This window comes from Mesocricetus auratus, unplaced genomic scaffold, assembly GCF_017639785.1.
Source record: "Mesocricetus auratus isolate SY011 unplaced genomic scaffold, BCM_Maur_2.0 Super-Scaffold_6730, whole genome shotgun sequence".
Taxonomy (NCBI): domain Eukaryota; kingdom Metazoa; phylum Chordata; class Mammalia; order Rodentia; family Cricetidae; genus Mesocricetus; species Mesocricetus auratus.
Window position 1 is genome coordinate 79,421,147 of NW_024429184.1, and position 14,867 is coordinate 79,436,013.

The 14,867-nt window shown below is 37.7% G+C and overlaps 1 protein-coding gene across 3 annotated transcripts in view; it reads right to left on the minus strand.

Annotated features, from left to right (window-relative positions):
* Nucleotides 1-14,867, minus strand: part of Smad2 (SMAD family member 2) — a 64,848-nt gene that overhangs the window by 13,879 nt on the left and 36,102 nt on the right. For 2 of the 3 annotated variants that reach the window (XM_040741581.1, XM_040741583.1), the window contains exons 3-6: nt 10,308-10,397; nt 9,137-9,330; nt 8,128-8,262; nt 4,900-4,974 (exon numbers count right to left, since the gene is read on the minus strand). In XM_040741581.1, the coding sequence (XP_040597515.1) occupies nt 4,900-4,974; nt 8,128-8,262; nt 9,137-9,330; nt 10,308-10,397 (494 nt within the window). The remainder of the gene's footprint in view (nt 1-4,899; nt 4,975-8,127; nt 8,263-9,136; nt 9,331-10,307; nt 10,398-14,867) is intronic. The other variant, XM_040741582.1, reaches the window with a different exon arrangement.

A 14,867-nucleotide genomic window follows, 5' to 3' on the forward strand; every position in this document is an offset into this window, starting at 1 on the left:
CACTTCTTCAGAATTCCTGTATCAATCTTGAGTAAGACTAATAAGAATTTGTGAACACATGAGACATGTGACTAAACTTGTGGCAATTTAGGTTTATGCCATTTTCTATGCTCGGTAACAATTTTAGTTGTATTTTCACAGCATACTCTTTAGGAGTTCAATAGATTTTGCAAAATTCCAGCTAACAAATCTGAGACATTTCTCTATTCTGTCTAGTTAATTTTAGTTCTTTATTGAAATTGGCTATACTAAATTTTATTTTCTTAGAAAAAATTCAATTTTTTCCTGTTCTGTGTAAGTATTCTAAATCTAATCCAGAAAATACAAGGCACAATACGTAAACTGAGGGGGGAAAGCCATTGAAGCAGAATTTAACTATGTTTGTTGTAAATGTTAAATAATCTCACTACAATCACAAACAGCACCCACCCCATGAGCAGCAGCCTCTACACATTCAGGCAAAGCTTCAAAAGGAGCACGTTCCACCACAGGCAGCTCCCTGCCGCAAATGTATGCCACAGCACAGACAGAGACAAGGGAGAACAGCGTGCAACACCATTCACTCCCACAAACAGCTCAGACATAGCATGGGACACAGATAAAGAGGCAGCCACCATAGACACAGTCACATCAGAGATTGAGAACTGGCAAGCACTATTTTTTAGAAAGCAATTATATTATACAATCATGCTTTTTCTTCATTTTGAAAAACGTGTTGGCAAATCACAACAGGTACAAACGAAAAAGGTCAAGATATGCTTAGAACAATGAACTGAAATGCATGGTATTTCCTGAAGCAGATATAAACAACTGCAGATGGAGGGGCTGTCCAACCACTATCGTCTTTTAATATTTACATACCTATAAAATACGTGGCTGCTTGTTAACTGTGTCAAGTGTGACAAAAGAAAGGTGCATTATAAATGCTAAAACTTAAATAAACCAAATAGGAAAATCTTTTTAGAAAACACTAAACAACTGGTAATTAATCAATGAATCATTCATGCTATAAATGCCACTGAGGAGTCTGGCTATAAGACAGGAAGTAGCTGTCTGCAGCTAAAGCATCTACAGAAATACTTGTGTATACCCTTTGCTTACAAGTTCATGTACGTTTGTAGGAGAGTTTCCTCAAAGAGGAAGCATTGGGTGTTTTTGTAAGTGTTAAGACTCACTACCATGAACATACAAATTTATAATTTTTACACAATTACTGTGGTGATATGTGCCAAACTAACAGCCTTAAAAAGGCAATTCTATCATTTTTTAAAGAAGTACATTCTTATCTTTATCCACGTTTTTCTATTAATTACTATCTTTTCTCCCTTCTTTGACTTCTACGTTTTTAAATTTAGACCAGTTCCTAGAGTGTCCTGCATTTGTCTACAGAGTGAGTTCCAGGAGAGGCCCCAAAGCAATACAGAGAAACCCTGTCTTGAAAAGAAAAAAAAAATTGTAAACTTTCCATGGTTTTGGGATCTACTTTAGTATATCTTTGAAGATGACACTAATGCTTCATTACAGAAACAAACACAAACAAACAAAATTGCCTCAATTTTCTTTTTAGAGAATTTTTAGGGTCATAGCAAAATTGAATATCTAGTGCAAAAAAAAAAGTCTCATATATACCTGTCACTCTATCCATGATCCCATACCCCAATGGTAGATATGCTACAATTGCCAAATATATTTAGATGTATTGTTATCAAAACTCCACAGTTTACAAAAAGACCCACTCTTGTGTTTATTACCTGTAGGTTAGGACAAATGTATAATACACATCCTCCATTTGTACTATCACAGAAATCAACCTCACTGCCCTATGGCTTTTCCTATACAATTCTTCTTTCTCTAGAACCCTAAACTCTTGCCTGTTTCCAGAAGGGCTACCTTTTCAGAATGCCAGGCATTTGGGGCTGCACAGTATATGGCCTGAACAGATCCATTTTTCATTTAGTATATTTAACACTATAATTGGAAAAATCACTTTGGAGACTCCATCTCACAGAATACAGAAGGTGGACTGAGAGAACAGAGTCAATATCAATAATAGGCTTGCCTAACAAGCATGAGAACCTGAAATTTTCTATCACCACAATCAATAAATTAACGAATAGAACTTTTTCTATCAGATAAAGAACATATATAAAATACTGAATTAACAGCCTCGTTAGTAGGAAATAATGTATGTATTCATTCTGTAAACATAAACAATACAAACCATTGTTATTTTACTTAAACATTATTGTGTATGACATGTATGCCATGGTGCATGTAGGGAAGTCAGAGGACAACTTTGCAGCTGGGCATCTCCTTTCACCTTTATGTGGCCTCCAACTATAGAACTGGCTTGTAAGAAAAAAATTGTAGGTTATTTTCTAGTTACTTAACTTTATCCTTTCATCTCAAAGTTTTGTGTATGCTTTAAAAAATGCAACATGACCTGGAATGATGCCTGTAATTCCAGCAACTTGGGAGGCTGAGGCAGGATGGTGGGTTTCAGGACATCCTGTGTGATTATGGCCCTATGACTGTGGTCCTGCCTCAAAGCTTAAAATAAAAATTTAAAAGGAGAATATATTAAGTTCTACAAAGTGTACAAACTATTAAATGTAAGTTATTAATGTTACCAATACATTCTCAAAACCTTATTAGTTTTATATTAGCCAACTATAACTTACATAACAATGTACCACAAATTGAATGGCTTAGTATTATTTACTCTCACAGGTGCCAGCAAAGCCATGCTCTCTCTCTCTCTCTCTCTCTCTCTCTCTCTCTCTCTCTCTCTCTCTCTCTCTCTCTCTCTCTCTCTCTCTCTCTGTCTCTCTCTCTCTCTCTCTCTCTCTCTCTGTCTCTCTCTCTCTCTCTCTCTCTCGCTCTCTCTCTCCCCCCCCCTCTGTCTCTCTCTCTCCTCTCTCCTCTCTCTCTCCCTCTCCCTCTCCCTCTCCCCCTCTCTCTCTCTCTCTCAGGTTTCAGGTCACACTTCTATTGTAGGAACATACCTCATGTTGTTCAGCCATTCAAAATGTGGTAGGACATCTGGGTTGTTTCCATTTGTGAAATGAAATGTATAATGTTTACAACACAAACTTTCTTGCAAGTTTTACGTGAACCTGGTTTAAAGTCTCTTAAGTATAGATCTAGGAGTAAAATGATGGGACTACGTAGTAATCTTGTATTTAATTTCTGAAGAATAACCAACTTTCCTAAAATAGTTATAACACTTTAATTCTTATCAGCAATATATGAGTGCTCCAGTTTTTCCACAACTTCACTATTAGTTGTTACAGTTGTGTTTTTAATACAGATATTTAGAAATGTGAAATACCATTTCACTTGTGATATATGATGTTCAACATTATATGCTGCCCACTTTCAATGCCAACGGCTACCTACCACACTGCAAAGATACTGCTCACTAAAGAATACTGAGTGTCAAGGATACGTATTTGAAAAGCCAAACATCATGTGCATTAATATGCTATTTCCAATAGCTATTAGATTATCATGTATCTTTCTATCTACCACTCTTACAGTCAGACATAAATATTAGCTACTGCAGAGGCATCTTTCCTGGGCATTTAACATATGGAAGGAGTCAAACAGCAGACTTGATATAATGCTCTCCCCATCCCACCTCAATCCATTTAAAAATAATTTAGATAGTCCAGAAAAGGTGGCTCATGCCTGTAATTAAACCATTTGGAGGCTATGGCAAGAGGATCTGAGTGAGAAGGCAGACTGGGCCATGCAGTTTCACGCAAGATTGGATTACTAACTGTGGTGGTTTGAGTAAGAATTGGTCCCATTGACACTATTTAAAAGGATTAGGATTAGGAGGTGTGGCTTTGTTAGAGGAGGTGTGTCAGTGGACTGATTCTCCCCTCCTTCCCCCCTCTCCCCTCACCCTGCCCATGATCAGGATGTTGCTCTCAGCTACTGATCCAGCACCTGCCTCCATGCAGCCATGATGCTTACAGACTAAACCTCTAAAACTGTAAGCAAGCCCCCAGTTAAATGCTTTGGTCATGGTGTCTCTTCACAGGAACAGAATAATGACTAGGACACTAACTAATCCTTAAGGTAAGAAAGGTTGAATAAACCAAACTAAACAATGACATCAAAGTACTTTCAAGAGTACGCTACTTGGCTCCCCTGAGCTACAGAGTTTATTATTTAACAAACAGCTTAAGGTTTTGGGATATAATAGCTAATTATCAGAAATTCATCAAATTTAGATCAGAAACAAGGTATCCTGTGTAAACAGTTTACTAGTAAGTTAAAGAAGCAAAGAAAAGTTGGTCCTCCTGCTCTCAAATTATTCTTAAATATGTTAGTAAGATGACCATGGTCTCTTATGAGAGGTATTTACTCATGGGATACTAAAACTTAGCAGTATAGAATACTTAGGGGTAAAAAAAGAATCTAGTACTTCAAAGTGTCCACTTACTCTGGTAAGAGAAACACCTACCAACTATGCAGAGTGGCACATGTTCAATTTCATGACAGCATTGCCCATTGGACAGCTCAACACTGTCAAGACGGGGAGGTTCACCTTTTGAGTACATTTCTCAACTTCTCTAAGTGCCAGTATAGTGTATTTTTTTCACACTGTGATGGGTAGTTATTGTGTGGGCATGTGCCATTCATGGTGCAGGCATGGTGATCAAAAGACACATTATAGGAGTTGATTCTGTTTCTACTCCGTGGGTTCTGAGGATTAAACTCTGGTTGTCACAGCAACAAACACCTTAAACCACTGAGCCATCTTACTAGACACCAAAATCAAGTTTTATTCTCAAAAATTCTTGGTCTGTGGTTAGCTAAATCTAATGTTGTATTCTGATATCAAAGAAAGCCAATTTAATGACTAATTACTGAGAAATTCACATTTACCTGTGTCCATACTTTGGTTCAACTGTTGATCACTTGTTTCTCCATCTTCACTGATATAACCAGGTGGTGGCGTTTCTACAAAAGTTTAGAACAAGTATAGTTGATCTAATTTCAGCTTTCTCTCCCAGCTATCAAATACAAGCAATGAGAAAACCAAAACAATGTATAAAAAGCAAAGTTGGATACTGTTATATGTATGTGTATACATATACATCATTAAAAAAAGCAAATTTGGGTTGGCAATTTAGGCTCTAATCAATCTATGTCTTGCAGGCGAATCCCTAAAGCAGGCCTGTAGCAAAACCCAGCTTTCCTGGCATATTTTCTTAGACATAATTTACCATCTGGCTCATGTGTATATATTCTGGAACAGCCAAAAACCAAACTCCAAAGATATCTCTCCGCAGGATTCAAAGACATTGGTATTCTCAGTTTTTGTTTTTAAACTAGTGGACACCACACATAGATGAATGCTTGGGAGAAGACTGACATACACACAGCTGGGATTTCAGATTACACAACTGTACCAGGCAGGTTACAGTAGAGTGAAGTAGGACTGACCTACCCTGAATCCTACCTGAAAAAGCTTGCCCCACCCTTCCTGAGATTTCTAATTGCTTAACAGCTCTAAATAATTGAAGCAGAAACAAAAATACAGTACTACCTGAAAATATTTCCAACACATTTTCTGAATTAAGTGTTTATGTTCAGGAAGCAGCTGTATAACTGAGTAAATTTCAAAGAATAAAAACATGAATACAATTTTATCATTTGTGATTTTAAGGGGAAAAGTTCAAAAGATGTAACAGTGCATCATTTTCAGTTTTTAACAGTAACTCAAAATAATACAGACACACAACATAAAAAAGATCCTGACTTTATTTAAGGAGAAGGATGCATTTAATGCCAGAATTTGGGAGGCAAAGGCAGGAGGATCTCTAGTAAGATCAAACTGGTCTACACAGTAAGATTCTGCCTGTCTTAAAACAAACTGCACACCATTCTCATTTAGAAGTCAGTATATCAAAATGTTTATATTGAAATTTAAAAAACAAAGTTTCTTCATTGATTCAAACAATAAATAGTAATTCTTAACATTATAAACTATTTTAAAGATTAAAACTAAGAAAACTTAAAAAACTGAGCTCAGCCGGTCTGAGCATCAATGTTTCAAAGGTCTAAGATGGAAAAAGCCCAACTCTAAGACATTTTATCTCAATGCACTTCTTTTTCAATTATTTATTTATATTTTGTGTATGAGTGCTCTGCGTGAATACCTGCAGGCCAGATCTCAGTATGGATGGTTGTGAGCCGCCATGCGGGTGCTGGGAATTAAACTCAGATCCTCTGGAGGAGCAACCAGTGCTCTTAACCTCTGAGTCATCTCTTTAGCACCTCATTCAATTTCTTTACCATCCTCCATTATTATTTATCTATAAATTGATAAGCTATCGACATTTAAGTAATGTTAAAAGTTATTTTGAGGGACTGGAGCAATGGCTTGGCAGTTAAGAGCAGGTATTACTCCTGCAAAGAACCTGAATTCAGTGGGTACCTACACTCACATGCACATTGACACACATATATAATTTAAAATAATAAAAATAAAAACTCTTTAGAAATTATTTTGAAATGGAACAAAAGTAAATTCATTGGTTTTGCTGTCACGGAACTGGAGAGAAAAACAACTGGTGTATTTCACTTCTAATTTGCTACTTTATAAAACACTAACATCTAAATAATTAAAAGAATAAAGAAAAAAACCCAAACCTCTTAATATCAGAGGAGTAAGAATTTTGAATAACGTTGCAAGTAATTTTCTGGTACATGTCTCAGAAGACCTTGATACACACTACACTTTAATTTGTTAGCATTATGGAGTAACAACAGCTGCCACATAAAAAACTTACATGATTCACTTCGTCTCTCTCTCTCTCTCTCTCTCTCTCTCTCTCTCTCTCTCTCTCTCTCTCTCTCTCTCTCTCTCTCTCTCTCACACACACACACACACACACACACTCCACTCTCAGCCAGTTTCTAAAAGGCACTCAATTCTCCCAAAAAAGGAACGTTTTATTTTTTGATCCTTATATTCCCTCACCTTACTCTGCTGTACTATGATCTTATCATCTCATCCTTACTAATGTCACAATGTTTCTACATACTAGCACCTGGGGCCTATAGGCAAGGTGGCATAGGACATCTAGTCTTTAAAATAAATCAATACTTGAATGAGCTTTAAAACAAAACTCATGTTTTTTAATGATTTAAAAACTATCTTCAATGAACAAATATTATTTTCATAATGTAATACACTAAATAAAAGTCTGATTCCCCACATTTCTATTGTATAAAAGTTGGAATGGGAAAAAAATTAGATAAAGGTAGGGGAATGGATGAAGCAGGCAGGCAGGGACTGGGAGACATTAAAAATTCAGAATACAAATAATTCCCAATTAGTTTCTATAAACAACAAATAAGTAGTTGGTTTTTGCTAGAAAACAGAAAAAAACTATGGGAGTTGGTACTGATTTTGTGAAATATCACTGGGCTGGCTGCATAAAACAAGAGACAAGAGAAGAATCTGAGCTCCAGTGAAATGGCTCAGTGGGTACAGTGACTGCCACATAACCCTGACAACCTGATCAACCCCTGGCATCCATGAAGTTGTCCCCTCCTTTCACACATGTGCACACATACCTCACACACTCCGCACAGCTTTTACAGTAAATTTCTCATTTCTTTCAGCAGAATTAACTAAGGCCCAGGAGAAACATAATCGAGCATTTTCTCTTTTTCAAATGTGTAGTTTATCTACAAAACTAAATATCATATGTACTAAGTGTTTAACCACCATAAGCATTACCAAATTACCCATGGAAAAATGACTGTTTAGATGTGTGGTTATGTTTGTTCCAGGGACACACTATGCTTATGTTCTGCACTTCTCTACTTCAGACAAGCTTACGAGGATTTTTTTCCTACTTCTCACAGTACTTTGTTTAAAGCCATTGCAAAAGAAAATAAAATAAAAAGTAAATCTTTTATCCAAATAAACTGTTCAATGTGTTAGACGTAGACACTGCAGAAAATCATCACCCAACAAATCAGACTTTTCTGTTCAGAGTCAAAAACATTCTGAAATTTGAAACTACATTACTAACACTTGGCATTTGTTACAAGATTGCTGTTTACCTAAGTCTTAAGAGATTTTCAAGGCAAAAATACCTGGGATGTAATTACTCTGTGGCTCAATTCCTGCTGGGAAATTAGTGTTTTCTGGAATGGAGTGGGTATAGTCATCCAGAGGTGGCAGTTCTGTTAGGATTTCTGTGTGCCGAGGCACTAATACTGGAGGCAAAACTGCAAGAGTTAAAGAAATCTGCGTTAGTGGCAAGTGTGGTAGAGGGGAGGGTAGCTTCATTTTCCAAAGTCTTGGCACACCTATCTGATATTACTACATTAAGAAACTGACAAAACTGATCATGGAGTTGATTTACAGAATTCATATTAAGTTTCCAAACCAATGTTTATTTTGTACTTTGGGGAACAATGTGACCCTGTCAATACTATATTACCATAAGAACTTATAAAATTCCAGCCGGGTGTTGGTAGCACATGCCTTTAATCCCAGCACTTGGGAGGCAGAGGCAGGTGGATCTCTGTGAGTTCGAGACCAGCCTGGTCTACAAAAAGCTAGTTCCAGGACAGCCTCCAAAACCACAGAGAAACCCTGTCTCGAAAAACAAAAAAACAAAAACAAAAACAAAATTTATAAAATTCCATTAGAAATGGTGAGGGGAAAGTCATCACTGAAGTCAGATTTAAAAACTTCTAATAGAATTTTTTTTGGTGATTAAATCCAAAGTCGTACCGTCACCTCTCTAAAAATGTTGTCATTAAAGCACCTGTGAAAGCAGTCATGAGTGGAATGTTGAAAGCAGGTAACAGACAAACACATGGACAACTCTCAGCAGACAGCAAGTCTGTGGGATTTCCTGGATACATACCCGGCTGTCCAAAAGAGTAAGCGGCCAAGAAATGGACATGTCCCTTTTTCAGAATAATTTTTCCATAAAAGTTTAAAACAAGAAAGCATTTAAAACTCCTACCAAACTTAAGGTAGTTCATTACAATTTTACATTAAAATTTCCCTGAGACACAAGGAGTACTAGTCTTCAGTCAGCCTTTTAGTTTAAAACCAGAAAAACAAAACAAAAACCTACAGTTTTCCTACCTGGTGTCTCAACTCTCTGGTAGTGGTAAGGATTTACACACACTTCATCTTTTTTCAGATTAAAAGCATATTCGCAGTTTTCAATTGCCTTGAGCTCATGATGACTGTGAAGGTCCGGCCAGCGCCATAACCGGCAATATATAACATGTGGCAACCCTTTCCGATGCGAAACCTGAAGACGACCATCAAGAGACCTATTCGGAAGCAAGGGGAAAGAGGAGGGCATTTTTAAAAGGAGAGACTAGGTGTCATCAAAAGGGGTGAATTAATACACTAAGGGCACAATGAAGGAAACCACGGTCACTAAAGTTAGCTTTAGTAATATCCAGGAATAATAGTGCACCCTGGCTTGGATCTGATCGAGCAAGCAGTGGCACTAGCACCTGTCTCCTATTGATGTGCGTGTAACAACTCATGTGCCAATGGAAGGCTAGTCTCATGGGCAAGTGAGCTACAAAGTGTCATGTGGTTATACTTGAAAACTTCATCAATGTCTATTTCCAATAAGCTAAACTTTCAGAGGCATTAATTCTGAAGCAACTGGTTGTCAAAAAAAGGAAGTAGTATGAAAATGGTTATAAATATCAACAATGATGTGACAGTAACTTACTTGGACTAATGTAACTCGTTATTCAAGTGTGACTTTTGGTCTCTTAGGCTTATTTATGAAGCTCACACAGAAATGCAGATGGTGATGAATGTGAGATGGAATGGACAAATACCAATGTGCTTAAATGAGAATGAAGTGATTAAAAAAAAGATGACAGAAAAATAAGTTAGCCTACAGTTAATTGTGATGTGAGCAGTTCAAACACTAGTATAAAGATGAAATTAACAAGAAATTTAGGAAAAACTAGTCATGTATCTACTTAAAATTAGGCCAATAACAAATTGTCTAATCTTGGACTACAATGAGTATATAGATATAAAAAGGTCTTATTCTTTATGGGACACAATCATCTGAAGGTTCAAAACTATAATTGCATTGATCAAAACATCAGCTGAAACATTTAATATATTTTTAATGCTGGCAAGCAGGTATTTTACATGCTATGCCTTATTTACAGTAAGTTAACATCCTAGGCAAGTTACACTACACAAGCCCATTGAGGTCTTCCAAAGCACACCCTCCCACAAGGTCTCTAGGGTTCCACAGGGGCAGAATATTCACCTGGTTTGTTCAGAGAAGCTGTAAAGGCCTGTTGTATCCCACTGATCTACCGTATTTGGTGTACTCAGTCCCCAAATTTCAGAGCAAGTGCTGTGCATAAATTGAAAAAACAAAAAGTTGATGTGAACATGGAAGCATGGTTATTCAAAGTACCATGATGCAAAGCATGGAGAATGTACAGAGTACTTCCTTCACCCAGAAAATATGCATGGCTTCACCATCACAGGTCACTGCTGGCCACTATATTTTCTATATGAAGGAAGGCAATAAAATGGAACATGTGACTCCAGATAAGTTATGATTATGTTTTTATATGTGAACACCAATGCTCGCTAGCCTAATGATATCATACCTATAATGTCCTTTCCAACTTCTTCTACTCAAAGAGTTCATCCTATGCTATCAACCCAATTAACAAGTTGAAAAAACAGCAACAACAAACCCACTTCAATTACAAATAGCTGTCAACTGGTACTTTTAATATAGAAAAAGTTCCATTTAAAACAAACATTTATCATTTGGGTGTGATAGAACACATCTGTAATCCAACCACTTGGAGAGTAGCAGCAAGAGGAACAAGAAGTTCAATGCTTGCCTAGGCCAGCCTGGTCTACAAGATCCTGTTTCAAAAATAAATACGTAAAATAAACAAACCAGACATACCCACAGTGAAGACTTCTAGTTCATCTGTTTGTACTACTTAAAGAGATTCAGTGTTACTAAGAGCTCTAATTGCTTTCTTGCCATCATCTATAAAGGGCACGGTAGATAAACTAAAATCATTCTAATATAACACATCTTAAAATTTCTTTTCACATCTTTCCAGAACACAGGCATGCCAGATAATTCACCCTGTTTTTCCTGAACTACCACTTCCACCTCAAAGTAACTACTGGCCTATGGGCAAAGGGAAGAATTTAAAAGGAACTTTCAGAATGGAGTTCTGATGGCCTTGTCTCTCAGCTATGAAGCCGTTACTTTTTAAATCAAATATAATTTCTGAGACTCAATTCCACTTCACGCATATTACCAAAGTCAGCAAAACCTGAGAGAAAAAAAGGGAACATTTCTAATAACCTTCAAAAAGAAATACCTGATCAGTTTCACGTTTGCTCACTGACCATGAGGTAACTGGGTCAACGAGGGCAATAGGAAAGCAGAGGCTCTGAGGCTAGGGACAGTCTGAGGGGTGATTCTCAACACCGCCCTATGCTGCAGCCCTCAATACAGTTCCTCATTGCACTGACCCCACACACACACACCATACAACTATTTTTGTTGCAACTTTATACTTGCAATTTTGCTGTTATGAATCATATTATGTAAATATCTGTGTTTTCTAATGGTCTGAGGTGACCACTATGGTCTCCCCTGCCCCAGGGGTCATGACCCACAGGTTGAGAATCACTGGTCCAGGATGACCCAAGGAACAGCTAGACGGTTGCAGGACACCCCTGATTTTGAGTACACAGTAACTGGAATTGAACAATTGGTGAGAAGAGGGAGGGAGGGAGGGAGACTGGAACAGAGGGACAGAAAGGCAAAGGAAAAAAAAATAAAGAGCATACTTAGAAAATTTTCTGACCTGCCCTGATATTTTATATAGTCCCGCTTTTTAACAATACAAACATCACCATACTATGAAAAGCAGAAAAAGCCAAAAAAAAAAAAAAAAGAGAATAATTTTTAGACCTTCCTCTTGTGACCCTGAACTGAAATGAATGGTATACTGTTGATTGTTTCTTTGAAAACAATACAGGGATAGTAACAGCGTAACTGGAGGTATTCTGTTATGGTGTTAGGAAGAACCTCTCATTCAGGTTCCTCTGAGAACAAGACAAGAAACAGAACCTAGGGCACAAAGCACTTCAGCTGTATTCTACTGGGCCTGAAATAAGCCGAAGAATAAAGAGCAACGGGTAAGAACATGAACAACCAGACCTTAGTCTGCCTCAGCCTCTAACTACCATCACACCAACCGCCAACACACAATTTGTGTCTCTCACCTGCTCTAATCCCTCAAACTGGAAAGCTTAATACTAGCTAGTAAAATGTTTGCTTGGTTTGTTTTGGTTTGGTTTTCTGAGACAGTGTTTCTCTGTATTGTTTTGGAGGCTGTCTTGGAACTCACTCTGTAGACCAGGCTGGCCTCGAACTCACAGAGATCCTCCTCCTGAGTGCATGTTTATTTTTTATGTAAGCTCAGGCTGGCTTGAAACACACAACCTTGCTTCAGCCTCCCAAGGGCTGGGGGTTATAGCTATACATCACCACACCCAGCCAGGAGAACACTCTAAAACAGATCCACTTTGTAACAACATGTAAAGGCAACTAGAGTGTGTAGTTATTAAAGAAACAACTTTAGCATTACTAAATACAAAAAACCACAAGAGATACATAGCTCTAATTTATAGACTTTATGATACAGACAAGATTCTCCAAGCATAACATACAATAAATAAGAACCACAAGAAGGCTGAGGAAAGACTACATCACTAATCCCCCTCAGCTAAAAAGCAGATGGACAAAGAACACTATAACGCAGAGCAGACTCCACTTCCAGCAAAGTTCAAGAGCTTCAAGTAGGTCAATTTTCTCAAATCACAGCTTTAACCAATCAAATATAAAGCACTTAAAAACAAAGACCACAAGTATGTAAACTGAAAGGTGTCATCTTGGGGTTGAGGAATGGTACACTGGATGAGAGTTGCATTTCCAAGACATTGTACTTGAGGGCAGTTCCCAGCCTCAGTAACTCAAGATAACTGGAACCCACACAGAAAACTGCAGCTTAACTGTAAATAAAGGAGCCAGTCAGAGGGGAGGAATCTTCAAACTACAGCCTCTGCCTGAATCCTTGACTGACACATGGACAGACCACGGGGACTGAGGAAACCAGCACTTGGGAAAGCATTGTCAAAGAACTGACAATGCAACCACGGCCGACAGTAGAAGAAAAGTCTCGATTCTGAAGCTAATAAGCCCTGCTAAAACAAAGATCAAAACTCTTCAGAGGCCAGGACAACAGTACAGTGCTGTTTCCCATAACTAGTACACGATTAAAAGTCACACAAACAGCAACAGAAACAGGCCAGATGTGAGCTTTAAAGAAATTATTATGAATATGCTCATGAAATTAATGAACAGATCAGGAATCTCAACAAATGTAGACTACAGAAATGAATCAAACAAATGCTAAAACTGAAAATTACAAATTCTGAGAGAGACCAATGGCCAAATAAATAATCAGTGAATGCATACATTAGTACAAACTACCTAACCGAAAATAGTAAAATAAAAAAACTAAAAAATCAAAATGAAGTCTCAATAATGTATACAGTTACATAAAGAGAATAGAACAGAAACAAATATATTAATGTCTACCCAACAAGTTATGACAGGCCACTGTCTTCTCTTCCAGTATAAACCCTTTCCAACTCTCCTCAGTTCCTCTCAAAATACCCTCAGGCAGGCACTCCTGAAGGTTCCCAAAGATGTGAGTAGATGTCAAGAAGCACAAGGAGGAGCCTACCGGAAGTCACACCCAATGGACCTTCTATTCACTCCATCCCCACAACGTTGTTCTGCCTGGGTCCTTACTCTTCTCTTCCTTTAATGTTCTTTCTTAGTTATGAGTGTCCCGCCTTAGCTCAGCTTGTTTCTAGTGAGCTTTTCTTAGGTTAACCCTTTATCTTTTGCCTCTGGGCTTTTCCCATTCTCTTACTTCTGTACATCTTAATTCTTCCTCGGTGGCTGACCCTAATGTCCTCCTCAGACTGCTTCTTCTCATTTCTCCTTCTATTTATACTCTGCGCCTGCCAGCCACACCTATTCTTGTTCCTGCCTTGCTATTGACCACTCAGATCTTTATTAGACCATCAGGTGTTTGAGACAGGCACAGTAACACAGTTTCAGAGTTTTCAGCATAAACAAAAGTCACCTTAAAAATAATATTCCCCAACAAGGGATAACTGCTAAACTCATTTTCTCACCTTAAATTTATATCTTCCAGAATGCCACTAAAATAGACTTATATGAGCCACTCTGGGGTTCAGCCTGACTCATGCACCACAATGACTTCGGGATTCATCTATGTTAACATAGAGGACAATTCTGTTTGTGTTTGCTGAGCTTTCCATTCCCTGAACAGACCAGTTCCTTTAGTCACTGCTTTCTGATGGCTATAAACCTAACTTGTCTCTAGGCTGTAACTATTAGGACTAAAGCTGTTACAAGTATCCACTGTGGACAGAGTTTTCCACTGGTGTTGAGTAACTCCCTAGAACTCTTGAGATGTAACCAGATGCAAGTTCAGCTTTACTGAAAACGAATGGCTCTTCTTCCTGAGTGGATGTACTCTCCAATCAATTTAACTATTCTGGTGACTATATTGTGGTATTTCCTTCCGAGTTGTTTTCTAGTGACTAATGATACTGCATTTCCCTGTTCCAATTGGTCTTTTCTATCTTTTGTGACATATCCAAATCTGTCTATTTAAAACCAGAGTCACTATTTCACTACTGAATTATAAATTCCTTATCAACTCTTCATGTAATCTTT